The sequence below is a fragment of the Anolis sagrei genome, chromosome 1, assembly GCF_037176765.1.
Source record: "Anolis sagrei isolate rAnoSag1 chromosome 1, rAnoSag1.mat, whole genome shotgun sequence".
Lineage (NCBI taxonomy): Eukaryota > Metazoa > Chordata > Lepidosauria > Squamata > Dactyloidae > Anolis > Anolis sagrei.
Window position 1 is genome coordinate 220382309 of NC_090021.1, and position 17516 is coordinate 220399824.

General features: G+C 41.6%; 1 protein-coding gene across 3 annotated transcripts in view; it reads left to right on the forward strand.

The window, feature by feature from the left end:
• The window catches only part of MYLK (myosin light chain kinase), a 250329-nt gene that overhangs the window by 225259 nt on the left and 7554 nt on the right, over positions 1-17516 (forward strand). For all 3 annotated transcript variants that reach the window (XM_060774888.2, XM_060774879.2, XM_060774896.2), the window contains 3 exons: positions 591-808; positions 4903-5026; positions 15796-15948. In XM_060774888.2, the coding sequence (XP_060630871.2) occupies positions 591-808; positions 4903-5026; positions 15796-15948 (495 nt within the window). The remainder of the gene's footprint in view (positions 1-590; positions 809-4902; positions 5027-15795; positions 15949-17516) is intronic.

The window sequence follows — 17516 nt, forward strand, 5'->3', positions numbered from 1 at the left end:
CTGGCAGTCCTAATGGAAAATAAAGGAATATGCAGAGTTTGTTGGATTGTGTACAGCATTGAACAGCATTCATTTCTTTTACCTCCTGAAGCTACTATCCTTCAAAAACAATTTGGAATAGAGTACATGTATTCTACACATGTACATATTGTCTGTCCTAATTTGGTTGATTTTTTTTATTTCCACAAACATTTTAAAAATATTTTAAAATGTTTAGTTTTAACATTTTTAGTGGTGGTTGAAAGTTCTAGTCTTTTTCGTTTCATTGTTATGTTTAGATTTTAAGTTGTTCAATTCCATTGAATGTTAATGCACACTGTCAGAAGATATTCTCTGATGAAGGTACTGTGCATGTGCATGAACATTTTGGTCAATAAACAAATAAATAAATTCCTCATAGATGCTGGACCAAAGAAGTGCTTCGAGTGCACTGAAGCAGCCCTCTGGCTCATTTACTCTTCCTCACACCTTCCTCTCGCAGAATCCACAAATTTAACACATCTAGGTTGTCTTCCCATGTTTTTCATAACAGTGTGGTGTACCTATTCAAAATCCTTTTTTAAAAGAATCTCCTTTTAATTTTGTTTTAGTGTTTCTGGCGGAGAACTCTTTGAGAGAATCATCGATGAGGACTTTGAACTAACAGAGAGGGAGTGCATTAAATACATGAAACAGATCTCAGAAGGCGTGCAGTACATTCATAAGCAGGCCATTGTTCATCTGGATTTGAAGCCTGAAAATATTATGTGTGTCAACAAGACTGGCACAAGCATCAAGCTGATTGACTTCGGACTTGCACGAAGACTAGGTAAAATAAATAAATGCACAAAGTGTTAATGCAAGCAGTTTCATAAGGAGCATTTTCTGATGCATGTGACCTCAGACCCACTGTTTTGCCTTCAAAACGGACATATATCCCATATGCCACGGGGTTTCATGGAAGACAGGTTTGAAGGGATTTACACTTTGGATGACTACGGTTTCTCCTACATTCACTTAGAACAGTGGATGCCACACTTTGGTCCTCCCAGTGTTTTAGACTCCAGCTCCCAGAATTCCTGAAAGTTGGCCAAGCAGCCTGGAGCTCCTGGGAGTTGAAGTTCTACACAGCTGGGGGGGGGGGGGGCAAAGGTTGAGAACCACTTACTTAGAATGATCTTATTCAGAGGTTCCAGAGCTTCAGAGCAGTCACTGAAAGCCTGACTCTCCATTGCCCAAAGAGCAGTGCCAGCTGACTAGACTTTAGCAGGCAACTGAGTTCATGTGGAGGACAGACAGAACTTAGTGCTGTTCTGTCTGTTCTGTTAACAGTGGGAGTGAAGATAAGGATGATTGGGAGATTTAGTCTCTGTCCTGCAAACTGACCTGATCAACTCTTCCTGGTCTGATGTGTCAATCAGGGTGTAATTATAGTTCAGGCTTTGCACTTTTCTAAAGGTTGCAGTGTGTTGTTATCACATAAAACTAGAAAAATACATCTTTGGTGGAAAATATTTTCTTGATTGTATGCATTTACATAAACTATGTTTATAAATACTTCTTTTCTGAATAAATTAAAAATACTAAATTAAGTACATGATATACACTACATTTTGTACAGGTTTGTAACAACATCACACATTGGCCAAGATGCTACATAGCTAAGTGACTCCACTATGGCTCCATTCCTTTGCTGGGGTGAGCAGAAGTGGTCAGAAACATGTCTAGTTTCCCTCCTTTTGTCTGAGGCAAACTGAGGACATCTTCCACCAAGCACCAGAGGTCTCAGCAGATGACACCATTTGGTCTGCATCAGACCGTGGAATTCTTGCCAGATACTTTTCCAATTCCCTTCACTCTTTACCACCTAGAAAGCATCCATTCATGGGGACTATTCTAATTAACCATTTGGTTTGTGGTGCAGGTGGAAGGGAATATCCACCTCTGTAATGACTTTAAAAAGTAATACACAGGCAAGATATGGACTTAACCTGTGTATGGCACTTACAGAATGCCCATCACAATTTCATAACCAGCTGGAGGAGAATAATTAATACAAACATAACTGACGTGGATTAGAAATAAACTGATCTCTTACATAAGTATCTGCAGAAAGTTTTCTTTCCAGAATAATACTGGGTAAAATTTTGTCTGGCGCTTACAAAATTATTGGAGAAAGCAATGTCTAATAGAAACCTAGCTAAATGGTGGTCTACTTATTCTTTTTATCTACACAACAACTATGTGAAATTGAGGTCATCTCTTGTCTCCAGGTAATCCCACACAATTCTTGAGAGGTGATCTGAATTTAACGTCTGCACTCTAGTCACTGCACCAAACCAGTTGGGTTCTCCCCCGGCATCTAGATTTTGGGGTGAACTTTTCAAATAATAATAATAACTTTATTTTATACTCCTCCACCATCTCCCCAAAGGGACTCAGGGTGGCTTACAAGGGGACAAGCCCATGTTACAAATAAAAACAGCATTAAAATCAATCAAATAAAAACATAACACAATCACAAGACATCACCTTAAAACAATAAGCCTGGGATAAAAGTCAAAGCTGGGATCAGGCTCAAATAAGTGCAATGATTCTGAAATGGAGCCAGTGGAAAGTGCGGCATTCAAATGAACAGAGGCTGAGGAATACCCTTTAAAAAGTTTCGAGTAACCAATAGGTGAGCCAGAAATAAAGTGCATAGGAATAAAATAGTTCTCTGGTGAAACTGCCTAATCAAAGACACGACGGAACATCTAAGTTTTTAATTGCTGGACCAATTCATTCCAGACATTTTTTTAGTTTACCTTTTTCATAAATTCCACAGAGATAACACAGATATGTTTTCAACCTCAGATATTTCTTTTCCTCTCATTGTATTGTTACCAGTAATTAAAGAAATGGTACAACTAATCTTCTGAGCTTTGAAGTCATTTGAATTAGTTAAGACCACTGGGCCTTTTGTGGTCAGTTTCTGCAAATAATTAGTTGTTCTGTTTTGCCGGGGAATGCCAAAGATGTAGCAAGATAGTTTTCCTGACCTTTTTTGGTGTGTTTAGAACTTCACATGTGAGGGCTGGGGGGCTTTTGCCTTGTGTGGGGTGTCTTCTTTGACTTTTTTTTCAAAGAAGAAATTGATTCATTCTGCGTAGGGCACTAAAAGGGCCTGTTTCCAAAAATACTTTGTCCTTGTCCAAAGTTGATTTATGTAATATACAAAATGCTGAGCTAGAAAAGTGGGAAGTGATGACCTTCACATTAGGTCAGTTCCATGGAAATATAATCCTAAACTTTGTTTCATATTCTTTAAGACATTTGTCAATCTAAGAAACAGAGTACTGAGCCAGATGATATTATTAGGAAAGAGAGTCTTTCTTGATATAAAAAAAATATGGATTTAATAATTTCCTTTTTTTCTTTTCAGATTACAGTTCACAAAATTCCACAGCTAATTTTAGACTAAGCAGTATTTCCTTCAGAGCCAACATGGTCTAGTGCAGTGGTTCCCAGCCTTTTTGACCAGGGACCACTCTCCCAACATTAGTACCAAAAGTACTAATCATTTTTGGTCAACTTTAGATTCAGTTTGGTCATTGGTTTGGGTGTTGATTCAGAAAATGGCATTGGATAGACCACATCAGCTCTAGTTTCTAATACAGAACATATGCCATCCAGTAGTTGCTGTCTGCTTGCCCACAGAAAACCATAGTTAATAATATCCAATGTAATTTTCTGAATCAGCACCCCAAATAACTCCAGGAAGAGGACTAAAAACAAAGACACCAAGGCGCCCCTGCTTCCAAGAGCCACATGGATCGGCTACGTTCAGAAGGAGAGAGGGAGGAAGAGGAGGAGGAGCAGTCAGGTGGCTTGTTGTCATGCCTTTCTTGGGTAGTCAGCGTTTCCCCTTTCAACAGCCCTGTTGCCTCAGCACTATGAGAGGGTTTTGCGAGACCAATTGCTCTCATTGCAATGGTGTAGTAATGGTGAGGCCGCAGATTTTAGTTCTTCGGGACCACTAGTGGTCCACGGACCACAGGTTGGGAACCAATGTTCTAGTGGTTTCAGTGTTGGACTAAGACACCGAAAGATCTAGGTTTGAAACCCACTGGGTGACCTTGGGCAAGTCATACATTCTCAGCCTCAAAGGAAGGCAGAAGTAACACACACACCCCTCCCTCCCCCAAACAAATCTTTTCAGGAAAACTCTGTGATGAGAATATCTTTAGTTGCCATAAGCAGGCAACAGCTTGAAGGTCCACAGCAGCAACAACAATGTACCTCTGCCTGAGAGGTTGGGATCCTACGACCCTCCAGAAGTTGGGCTCCCAGTACCCATCAGAACCTGTCAGCATGCCCAGTAGCTAGGGATAACAAGAGTTGTATGCAATACCTAAACAGCTACAGGTTGTGCATACGTGTACTCCATCAGTACATTAGCCCATATTTAGGTGCATGCATTCTGTCTTCGTGCAATGCTGAAATTGTTAATCCAATAAAAAGCTTGGGTTCTAATTGTATCACCTACAGAATTGGGGGAGGAGGGAACAGTGGTACCCTTCTTTCTTTTCCAGTTCTTTATCTAAAATTGTTTAGAAGTGGCAGGTTCCCCTCTTCTCCCTGGCCATTGAATGTGCTGGTTATAGCTGAAGGAAGGTGCAGCTGGCATCTTGGAGGCCACAACCTGCTGATCCGTATTGTTGGGTCTACTGGGTTGACCTGGGGTCAAACCGCTGTTTAGCTTTGAAACAACCCTGGGTAAATTACAGTTTCTCCACCTGTTTTATTTCTAGACAACTTGGGGACTTGCCCTGGGGCTCTATCAGGCTAAAGAGAAGTATTAAAAAGAACAAAATATAGGAACAAGATTATTTTTCACTTGGTGCATTTAGCATATTTTTCTCTCTCTCTTACATTTCACAGAAAATACAGGTTCTCTGAAGGTCCTCTTTGGGACACCAGAGTTTGTGGCGCCAGAAGTTATAAACTATGAGCCTATTGGGTATGCTACAGACATGTGGAGCATAGGAGTCATCTGCTATATCTTGTAAGTAAGCTGCTGAGTCAGATCTTGAAAGTTTCTCAAATCCTGTTGATGAAAAGCTTATTTCTGATCCAAATGGGCAGGCAGACATATATGTGGAATAATAGAATTGGAAGATCAAGAGCCATCCTTTCCAATCACATTTTCCAACCCCATTTGGCCATCCTGACATATAGCCTTCCAGATTCTGTTTAGAAATCTCCAAAGAAGGAGACTGCACACACTCCGAGGAACCATATTCCACTGTCAAATAGCTTTTACCAACAGGAAGTTCTTTATATTGCTAAGGCAGAATCTCTTTTCCTGTAGTTTATTTATTTATTTATTTATTTATTTCGGGTGCTTCTACCCCACCCTTCTCACCCCGGGGGGGACTCAGGGCGGCTTACAAAAGCGAGACACAATTCGATGCCCGCATCACAAACAGCAAAGGACAATAACAACAGTTAACACAATAATTTTAGCAATAACAATTAACAGAAGACCATAAAACCAATAAAAGCAATAAAATCAATACAAACCTCATTAATGGTCAGCGTTTCAGGGTCTCATAGTTTAAGTTCCAATTTCCACTAAATTGTCGGTCCTATCCATCTGGTTTCCATATCTAATTGTCAGGGTGTCCAAAGGCCTGGTCCCACAACCACATCTTTACCTTCCTCCTGAAGGCAAGGAGGGATATTGATGCCCTGATTTCCCCCGGGAGTGAGTTCCACAGGTGGGGGCCACCACTGAGAAGGCCCTTCTCCTCGTCCCCACCAGCCTCACTTGTGATAATGGTGGGGTCGAGAGCAGGGCCTCCCCAGATGATCTCAGATTCCGGGGTGGGACATAGAGGGAGATACGTTCGGACAGATACGCTGGACCGGAACCGTAAAGTTTGAATTTTTCACTCATTGTCAAGGGTTTCATTTACACTGTAGAATTAATGCATGGCTCAGTGATATAGAATCCTGGAATTTGTACTTTGACAAGGCGGAGAAGGATATACTCCTTGTAAAACTGAAAATCCCATGATTCCATAGTGTTGAGCTATGGGCATTAAAGTAGTGTCAAAATGTCTTATTTCTACAATAGTCTCTGCATCCAGAGAAAACAATCTTGCTCCATCTTCAAAATGATATTCTTTCAATTATTTAAACATGGCTATGCTATCACTCCTTAAGCTTCCCCAGGGTAAACATACCCCTAAACTGATTCTCGCAGGACATGGTTTCCAGACATAGCGTGCATTCCTGAGCCTCTTTATATACTACACCAGATCCAGGCATTATACAGCAAAGCTCTTTAATTCTGGGTTATACTTCAGCCAAAAACTCCTCTTTCTTCAAATCCTCTTTTTATTGGAAACTCCATGGAATATATAAATCCACATCTGAATCAAGGCTTATTGACATGTTAATACCATATTTATGAAGCAGAGAATGATGTATGTTTTCTTATTAAATTCATAACATTTCCACCTATCGGTCAGGCATAGTCATTCACAAGTGCCGTAGTTCCTTCCTAGAAATCAACCTGACATTTGCTTCACTTAATCATTGGGAAGCATTGTGTATTATTATTATTATTATTATTATTTTAAAAACAGTAAAATGAATTATTTTGCCATTTTCTATTGTCACATAGATAGCTGGTGCCTTTCCTGATTTATCAAGTTGGATCTAAAATTTCTGGCCACTCAAGTATTGTCAATCTGGATTTCCTTTTGTTGTCTGTTAGAGCAATGTCTGGAAGCTAATAGCCCATGCTGCAAATACTATGGGGACTGTAATCTTGACAGGTGACTCCAATGAACTCATTATAGTCCCATGTGCATTCCATAAAACCGTTCTGGAGAGCTGGGAAACCTGGAACTGGTTTTCAGAGAGCCCAGAAAACTGCAAAGAGTCAATGTATTGTCAAAGGCTTTGTAGCCGGAATCACTGGTTAGTTGTGAGCCCGGAAAGCTCCCAACAAACCAGTGATTCTGGCCACGAAAGCCTTTGACAATACATTGAACATCTCTACAGGGAGAAACTGTTCCAAGACGCAAGGAAATTGACCTAGTTTCCAACGGGCGAAATGTCAGGAGAGAATGCTTCTGGAACATGGTCATACAGGCCAAAAAACTCACAGAAAACCTGCAAAGCATCAGTTGTACCATTCCTCAGGCCAGCTCACCATTGGTTTTGGAATTATTATTTTTATTTCTGGTAGACCATTTATTAGTTTTCTCTTTTCTCAGTTTCCACATTTGTTTTTACTCTGAATTTCTATGTTTACGGAAATGTCAAGTTAGAACTGTCATATTTTCATGCGCTTTTCTGATAGTGGTTCTCATATTTGAGTTTTTTTTTGTTCCTGTTGATTCTTTTTTTCTTATTTATTTAGTACACTTGTATACCGCTAATATCTCAGCCTAAAACGGCGACTCATTGCGGTGTACAACATTCTTGGCATTGCTGCTTTCCACTTTCTTTTATTGCATAAGTACTGTTTGATTTAGAGTGCTATGTATTCTATAGCTTGCAGATCCTGTCTGATGTTGAGAGCTAAGCAAGATCAGCCTTGGTTTGTAGGCTATATTGTAGACTATATTTTAGAAGAAGAAACTGGCAAAACTACCTATCATTTGCCTAAGAAAAACCAATGAAATTAATGGTGTCACATAACTAAACAGGCAACCCAAAGGCAACCCACGTACCATATGATTTGATGTTGTTATACCTGCTGTTAAGATGCTCTGAATCTTCTTTTTAGGTAAAACATTTGAAATATAAATGAATGTATAATCAATATAAAAAACTGTAACAAAGCAATTCTTAGTGTTTACTTTTATTCTTTGTTCCTGAAATTATATTTTCCAGTTCTTTGTAAACTCCCATTTTAGTAGTTTATTCCTTGTGGTGTTAGCTGTAATTTGGATTTTCTCCTGAATCCTTCCATTTGGTCTGAATTATTGTATTGCTTATTGTTTTTCTGTAGCTAATCTCTCTTGGCTTTGAATGAGTATTGGGTTTTTCATGATTCTGTAGAGCAGTGGCTCCCAACCTTTTTTGTGACCAGGGATCACTTTGACCAGAGACCACTCTCCAACATTAGTACCAAAAGGGTTACGAATAGGTTTTTGGTCAACCTTAGATTTGGTTTGGTTATTTGGGATGCTGATTCAGAAAATTACATTGGATAGACCACATCAGCTCTAGTTTCTGATACAGAACATATGCCATCCAGTAGTTGCCATGTGCTCACCCATAGAAAACCATATTTAAAAATTTAGAGCTGATGTGGTAGTAGTAATCTTTCATGGGTAGTCAGTCTCTCCCCTCCTGACATCCCCGTTGCTTTGGCACTCTAAGAGGGTTTTGTGAGACCAGTCACTCTCGTTGCTGTGTGGTTTCAAGGCAACAGTGTAGTAATGGTTAGGCGGCGGACCATATTTTCGTTCTTGTGGACCACTGGTAGCTGGAGGCTGTAGAAATTTAAAATATTCAGTATCACCCTATAATTTGCAGGAACAGCTCCGTTGTAATACTCTTTTCTGTTTGGCTTTCTATCAACTGGGGATAGCTGGGGATAGTGTTGCAGAGCTGGTTGTTGCAACCACTAGTCTGCCTAGGGATCACAAGTACAAATCTGCTACTCCTTGCACTACTGGAAAATGAATGGAATCTCAGTGACATGATCTGATGTCATACTTGATTTTAGTCAATTTTTAGATGGACGAAAGCATGGAGAATAGGTGCTGTTTCTCTCTGATAGGTGCCCAGTGTTTTCAAGTAATGCAGATGAGAGTGTTCTAGCAAAGCACACTTTGACTCCAGATACTGATTGTGATATTGGAAAACTGACATGGGTTTCATTCTAGCATTGATGCAAACGATATATGGCTCTGTTCTACCTTTGTTAAAATAGATGCCCTTAATAGACTTTTGAGCTTGCCAGGGTTCCCTTGCAAGGAAGATGCCTAGTCTAAATACCTGGAAAATATTTTTCCAGTAAACAGTTCACTGTTAGTTATGGTAGGAACTGCACAGCTTCAACTCCAACCTACTTTCTCCTTAGCAGTTGGTGCTCATGTTTTTACTTGGACATTAAGATTGCAGAAACGAAATAGTTTCCATGGTTTGTAAAAATATTGCTCCATCACTCTTTTACATGAGTATTAAATAAAGCTGAGATCAGAGAACTGGGTCAAGAGGATTCGCGATACAGACAGGGACATTCTAAAGATAAATTTCATTATGTGTTCCAGCAGTTTCTTTTCCTGTACTCCCTATGCTTCCCCTTCCAATTGAAAAAAAAAAACACACACCATAGTTCTCTCCAGAACGATATTCAAGGCAGTGTTTTTTTAAAAAAATCTTTATGTGCCTGTTTATGCCTTCAAGTTCCCTTACGTCTTATGCAATGGAATAGTTCTTGTGGCCTTTCAGGTCTATAGTTCAGAATAGAGCAGGCTTTCGAAATTGAATTATTTAGTGTTGTATAATTGTTATTTTTATTAAAGCATTCCTTGTTCTGTCTTTCCATTTAGAATTGGCTGGTGACAACTTGTTTGTTGCTTCATGCCTTCAAGTTATTTCTGAATTATGGAACTCTATCATAGGATTTTCTCGGCAAGATTTGTTCAGGGGAGATTGTTCATTGCCTTCCAGTAGGGCTGAGAGAGTGTGACTTTCTCAGTGGGATTCCATGGCTGAGAGAGGTTTGAATGCTAGTGCCTCAGCAGCCTGGTCCAACACCCAAACCATTATACCATGTTAGCTCACAAACAATAAAACAGTATTGAATAAATACCATAAACATGATATAGTGCTGCTGATCCAATGTCTGTTGAAAAATAAACATCTTTGGTCACTGTCAAAAGGCTCTCCCAGTCAAAACAGAATAGATTTTCTAAAGAAAAAAAATGACAATATTCTTGTAGACTAGTTTACTTCATGTAAATCCTTCCCTATCATACAAAACAAAAAATCTCAAATGTTTTCTTATTGCTCTTTTTATTTATTTCAAAATATTTTTTTCACATTTGTGAAACTTTTATTGCACAACTTTGTGAAACTTTTATTTCAGAGCAAAGCCTGATTGCACTGGCATTTCTGCATGGAGTTCTTAAAAGTAGAAGTATTGGATGGATTTGATCGGTCATTCTGTCCTGTGTTTGTTGCATATGTGTACTTTCCTCTCCAGTGGGGAATAAAGGTTCATTTTGCAGAGGTTTTTTTGGTGCCAATTACGCAGAACTTGAACAAGAAGAGTGCTAGAGGGCAGAAATCGGGCAGCATTCATGTTGAAAAATGAGAAAGGTAGTCAATATTCTTTATAAGCCTATTTTAGCTTTGTTATATAAACAAGACCTTGGGAAAGTTGCTTTTGGGGATAACTCTCAGAATCCCCCAGCCAACATGGAAGGTATCCATGCTTCCTGGTCAATTTTAGGAGAGATAGTCCAAAACATTACTTGTTTGAGATCTAATAGATCTGTTCAGTTGCACATTAATTGTTTTCCATTTTCCTTCAGTTGTAACCTGATCTCTTTAAGCTGAAAGTATTCTTGGGCAAGACATGTAATTATTTTAGATTGTTCATGTGCCTGTCTCAACTCTTATCTTTCTACATCGCCTAATCAATTTAAAGTTCTGTACATACTGCACTCTTTATTTCAGTAGCAATGAATGGCATTTATAACATTCATACAGAGCTGCAATGAGAATAAATATATTTTCTATCTTATGCTCCGTTATTTTATTATAACTCAGGAGCATACACTGTTCTCTCACCACCGTGAACAAGTACTTTGAAATGTTTTCTCCAGGATTTTTGTATATTTCCTATTCCCTAAGATCAATATAGCAACTCCATTTCCTATGTAATTATTATAAATATAGACAGTTCAGTCACAATTGTGAGAAGGATTTTTGAGCAGGTGAACTTGGTACTTGATGCTCACTATCAAGGGTGCTGCTTTCCCTTTTTAATGGTTCCTCATCTTTAAACCAAACTTGGATGAAACACTCCTTCAGGTGACTTTTCAAGCAGAGATGTATGCTATGAAGTGGAACACAAGGGCACCCTGTCTAAAAAGGGGTGAATACTCCCCTTCCCTATATTGTGCACTGGTGTGCCATTGTTGTGGCATCCATTCAGTTTGCCAGGTATCTAAATTATTTCTTTCTGAGTGATTTATGTTGGGTCATCTGGACCCATGATTTCCAGCATTTACTATCATGGATTGTTGCACCCCGCCTTAATAAATAGCAGTAACATGAACACTGACACACTGAAGCATGCATATTCACATTGCCTTCATTTAATAATATGGGGCTTGCTTATCTGCCATTTTTTTATATCCATGGTGAGTCTCGGAACCAGACTCTCATGAATACCAGTGGGATCACTGCATACAAAAACTGAATTATTTAGTTTTCATATTGAGTGGAAGCACTGGATTTTGCCCCCTCTTTGCATTCTTCTTAAAAGACTATTCCAGTTCACTGCTTCTCTCTTGTGGCTAAATAATAGAATAACACCTCCCAGTACTTTAAAATCAACTCTGGTTATGGAGAAAAATTAGGATTTCTCTACACTCATAACCCTGATATATGTAGGAAAAATATAGAAAAAGTTGATACACAAGCACACACAACTTTCTTAGACAGCCCGTGCCCGCAGTTTGAGTCCATACTATTCTCAGAATGCCTCCTTTAATGTACTTACTTACTTAGGCGATCCCTCGTTGGACGAGTAAGATGGTCTTCCATCATGGGTTTCCTTGTGGGTCCGCATGTGGCTGTGGAGCCCTATTCTTGCTCTGCATCTTCTTCCGCAGTGAGGGCATTGGTTTCCAGGTGGAAGGCGGTCCCGGTCGGGGTTGGCTTGACGCGCCTTCCTCCTGGCACGTTTCTCTCTTTCACCCTCCACTCGTGCCTCCTCGAATTCTGCAGCACTGCTGGTCACAGCTGACCTCCAGCTGGAGCGCTCAAGGGCCAGGGCCTCCCAGTTCTCAGTGTCTATGCCAGAGTTTTTAAGGTTGGCTTTGAGCCCATCTTTAAATCTCTTTTCCTGTCCACCAACATTCCGTTTTCCGTTCTTGAGTTCGGAGTAGAGCAACTGCTTTGGGAGACGGTGGTCAGGCATCCGGACAACGTGGCCGGCCCAGCGGAGTTGATGTTGGAGGACCATCGCTTCAATGCTGGTGGTCTTTGCTTCCTCCAGCACGCTGACGTTTGTCCGCTTGTCTTCCCAGGAGATTTGCAGGATTTTCCGGAGGCAGCACTGATGGAATCGTTCCAGGAGCTGCATGTGACGTCTGTAGACAGTCCACGTCTCACAGGCATATAGCAGGGTTGGGAGGACAATCGCTTTATAGACAAGCACCTTAGTATCCCTACAGATGTCCCGGTCCTCAAACACTCTCTGCTTCATTCGGGAAAATGCTGCACTTGCAGAGCTCAGGCGGTGTTGTATTTCGGCGTCGATGTTGACTTTGGTGGAGAGGTGGCTGCCAAGGTAGCGGAAATGGTCGACATTTTCTAATGTTACACCATTAAGCTGTATCTCTGGCATTGGAGAGGGGACGGCTGGTGACTGCTGGAACAGCACTTTGGTTTTCTCGATGTTCAGTGACAGGCCAAGCTTTGTGTATGCTTCTGCAAAGGTGTTGAGAGTGGCTTGTAGATCTTCTTCTGTATGCGCACAGACGACATTGTCATCAGCATACTGGAGTTCTATAACATATGTTGTTGTGACCTTGGTTTTGGCTTTCAGTCTGCTGAGGTTAAATAGCTTGCCGTCTGTCCGATAGATGATTTCCACTCCGGTGGGAAGCTTCCCATCAACAAGGTGAAGTATCATGGCGATGAAGATGGAGAATAAAGTTGGGGCAATAACACATCCCTGTTTGACACCCGATTCCACCTTAAAAGGGTCACTTTGGGAGCCATTGCTGTCCAAGACTGTTGCCATCATGTCATCGTGGAGGAGCCGCATGATGTTCACAAATTTGCTTGGGCACCCGATTTTTTGGAGGATGGTCCAGAGAGCGCTGCGATTCACTGTGTCGAATGCCTTTGCAAGGTCGATGAATGCCATGTACAGAGGTTGGTTTTGTTCCCTGCATTTTTCTTGGAGCTGTCGTGCAGTAAAGATCATGTCCACAGTTCCTCTGGAGGGGCGGAAGCCGTTCTGGGATTCTGGGAGGGTGTCTTCTGAGAGGGGCAGAAGGCGGTTTGCAAGGATTCTTGCGAGGATTTTTCCAGCTGAGGTTAGAAGGGAGATACCTCGATAGTTTCCGCAGTCTGTTCTTTCCCCTTTTTTGAAGAGGGTGATGATGGTGGCATCCCTGAAGTCTGCTGGGATTTTCTTGGTCACCCACACTTTTTCTATGAGCTGGTGGAGTTGGTGTGTCAGCGCAGGTCCTCCCTCTTTAAAGATTTCAGCAGGGATCCCATCCGGTCCGCTGGCTTTGTTGTTCTTTTGTTGGCTGATGGCATTGCTGACTTCTTCCAAACTAGGCAGTGCTGCAAGCTCATCCCTGGTTTGTTGTTGCGGGATTTTTGAGAGGACCTCTTCGGCCACACTGGAGCTGCGGTTTAGGAGGCTTTGGTAGTGTTCTTTCCAACGTAGTGCAATTGACTTTTGGTCCTTCAGGAGTTTGGTTCTGTCTGATGAGCGTAGAGGCTGTATGCCATGGTTTCTTGGCCCATAGATGACCTTTGTGGCTTTGAAAAATCCTTGAGCATTATGGGTATCTGCCAGGTGTTGGATTTCTTCAGCCTTCTTTGTCCACCAGATGTTCTTGAGTTCTCTTGTCCTTCTTTGGACCTCAGCTTTTGCACTGGCGTAGATCTTTTTCTTAGCAGCACAGTTGATGTCTCTCTGCCATGTTTGGAAGGCTTTCCTTTTCTTGTCGATTAGCTGTTGGATCTCGATGTCATTTTCGTCAAACCAGTCTTGATGTTTCTTGGCTTGGTATCCAATAGTTTCTTCGCAGGCTTGGATGATGGAGGTCTTCAGTTTGTTCCAATGTTCCTCAACATTTTCGGGGTGCTCTGTGGGGAGATGGTCCTTGAGTGCTGTTTGGAGATGGGCTCGCCTGGAGGGCTCCTGAAGGGCTTGGGTGTTCATTTTGCGCCTTGTCTTTCTTCCTTGGAGTCTGCGCTTGGGGGCGATCTTGATAGCCATCGTGGATCGGATTAGCCTGTGGTCGGTCCAGCAGTCATCAGCACCTGTCATGGCTCTTGTGAGGAGTACGTCACGGCGGTCTCTGGCACGTGTGATTACATAGTCTAAGAGGTGCCAATGCTTTGACCGGGGGTGCTTCCATGATGTCTTGAACTTGTTTTTCTGGCGGAAGAGCGTGTTGGTGATGACAAGGTTGTGCTCCGCACATTTGGTGAGAAGCAGGATGCCATTCGAGTTGCTGTTTCCAACCCCGTCTTTTCCTATGGTCCCTAGCCACAGGTCGAAGTCTCGCCCGACTCTTGCATTGAAGTACCCCAGGAGAATGATTTTGTCCTCCTTAGGTATCCCCGATAGGACGGTGTCCAACTGACAGTAGAATTTCTCCTTGATGTCTTCATCAGCGTCTAGTGTTGGTGCATAGGCACTTATGATGGTTGCCCGTTGGTTTTTGGCAAGATCGATTCGGAGGGTTGAGAGTCGTTCGTTGATGCCAGTGGGTGCTTCGGACAGATGTTTCACCAGATTATTCCTGATGGCAAAGCCAACTCCGTGCATTCTTTGGTCTTTTTCGGGCAGTCCCTTCCAGAAGAAGGTGTAGCCTCCTTTGTCTTCCTTCAGCTGTCCCTCTCCTGCTCTCCGGGTCTCCTGAAGGGCTGCTATGTCGATGTTGAAGCGTCCCAGCTCCCTTGCGATGATGGTAGTTCTGCGTTCGGGGCGTTCACTGTCACTGTTGTCCATCAGTGTCCGTACGTTCCACGTACCGAAGTTCATTTTTCTTTTTTGGCCACAGGATGGTGACCCCACTGGACGCGGCAATCCAGTCAGGGATAAGTGAGGCAGACTATGTTTAGGGCACCTTTTCTAGCCCTCTCCCCGTGTGGGGTGAGCAGAGTGGGTCCTAAAAAGGGCTGCTCAGTCGCGGATACAGCTGCCGAACTACTCAACTGCCTCGGACCTTGAGGTAGAACGACTGAGTCCGTACCCACCGCCCATGTGCCAGTCTGTGACTAGGGGCTTCCAGATTTCACAGTCCTGCCCCCGTCGCCACTCGCTGATCGCCATGGGACTTTGGTTAGTTGGTTTTTATTTTCTTTGGAAGACGCCTGTGCGTGGGTTTTTTTAATGTGTGGAGGTCAGTGCACAAATGATCAACACACAGACTTCACAGAGTGAGGTTCCACTGGTGATGTAGTTTAACACAATGACCGTGGCTTCTCAGTCTGTTGCAGCCTTCTTCCGCCTTCGCAGCCGTTGTAACATGTGCCATGTTATCCTCCGCCTGCTCCGCCGTTGAGGTCTTTGGGTCTTCAGACTGTGCTTGGTCTGGGACCCCCCCCCCCCCCCCGCGGCCACTCCTGGGAGTGCAGGACTCCAGTTGTTGTGCCCACAGGTTCATCGGAACACGCAAGCCCCCTCACCACGACAAGGTGACAGTCCATCAAGGGGGCTCCTTTAATGTAACTATTTGGTTGATCCGTCTGTTCAACTATGGTGAGATCAAGTTATGATATACCTCCGGTCTTGAGTTCAGTATGCATATAGCCATTGAATGTAGATTGAATTTCTCATATTGCATTCTCACATGTTTTTCTTTTTATCCTCAGAGTCAGTGGGCTTTCCCCTTTCATGGGTGACAATGACAATGAGACTTTAGCCAATGTCACCTCCGCCACTTGGGATTTTGATGATGAAGCTTTTGATGAAATCTCTGATGATGCCAAGGACTTCATAAGCAACCTTCTAAAGAAAGATATGAAGTAAATATCCCTTACATATAACCCCTTCTATATTAAGGTTGATATGTCCGCATAATATCCATGCCCTGTTTTTTGTTTTTTGTTTTTGTTTTTTGCTCTCAAAGCATAATTGCATAAATTTCTCAATATTACCACAATTATGCTCCTTTTCCTACCTGTACTGTGGGACCCCAGTGTGTAAATTGCTGGGAGTACTTTTGCCATACAGGTCTTATCTCAATATACATTGTTCCAAAAGTCACTTTACCTTACTTGACACACACACACACACAACCTGTTTGGCAAAAGTTTGTTAATTGAATAGATGTATCAATAAAATAAAAAATAAAATAAAAACCAAAATAACAACAACACGTGCATATGAAACCATTAACATTGCTGGAAGAACTACAGTTTTGTGTCTACCTTTTTGTTTTCTGTTTTTGACCTCCATAGTTGAACTACTAGTTATCCAATAGGAAAAATATATTCTATTCCTGAGAATAATATTACATAAAACTCTCATGGTTTGGAAAGTGAAGTAATTGCTATTATGAAACCAGATATTAAATAAAAGTTATGGTGCATTTAAACTGCCTCTTATCAATTGTAATGATTCCTTTATTAATCAACAGTGCAATTCACCAGCACATGATGCTTGTGGAGGCAAATAGATGTAGAGGACTCATTGTGAAATTTATACTTGCCAGTGAAGCATAAAATATAATTGCAGTCATATGGTCATTTTACTGATTCATGAGCTTTCCATTTTGTGAAACATGACCTTTATAAGAAACCACTTTAGGACAACAATTAGGCCTGGTTTAAATGTCATCTCACTTATTTCTATATCCTTGCTTCTTAGTGATTATATGTATTTTTATTAATTAAAATATGAACTTGGACCTCAGGCCAAGAATTTAAAAATGCAAACTAAAATAATATTTTAAAGCCAATAATCTACATTAGCTATGCTAAATCTTACCCAAACTGTGTTTGGTAAGTTTGTTCTTTGTTTTGCATGCCTTCAAGCCATTTCTGACTTATAGAGACCCTATAAAGACTCTCTCTGAGGCTGAGAGAGTGTGACTTGTCCATGATCACCCAGTGGGTTTCCATGGCCTAACAAAGATTCAACCCCAAGCCTCTAGAGCTGTAGTGCAACATACAAACCACTATACCACTTTTTACTTGTTCCAAAATGAGACCTTTTCCAATACTGCCTGAATCTCTGGGGTGAGGACATCCTGTAATCCACTCACCCCAGTTAAGAAGTCTCTCTGCTTCATCTCAGCTTCATCTCACCAGTTCCAACAGTGAAACATAGAAGTCATCCATTCTGCACATCTGAATAGTCTGTGAGGTGTACAAAGAGAGAGGTGATCCTTCAGATATGAAGACCACAGCTATTTAGAGCTTCAGAACTCCTCACCAGTGTCCTGACCTCAGAAGAAGCATATTGGCAGCCAGTGTGATTCTTTAAACCTGATATTTATCCCATACGTTTCTTTTAACTGCCAGTTATAGATAGAAAGCTTTTACCCTGGGAATAGTAGGAGACAGTCTCACCAAAGAAGAGACCTTGAAGG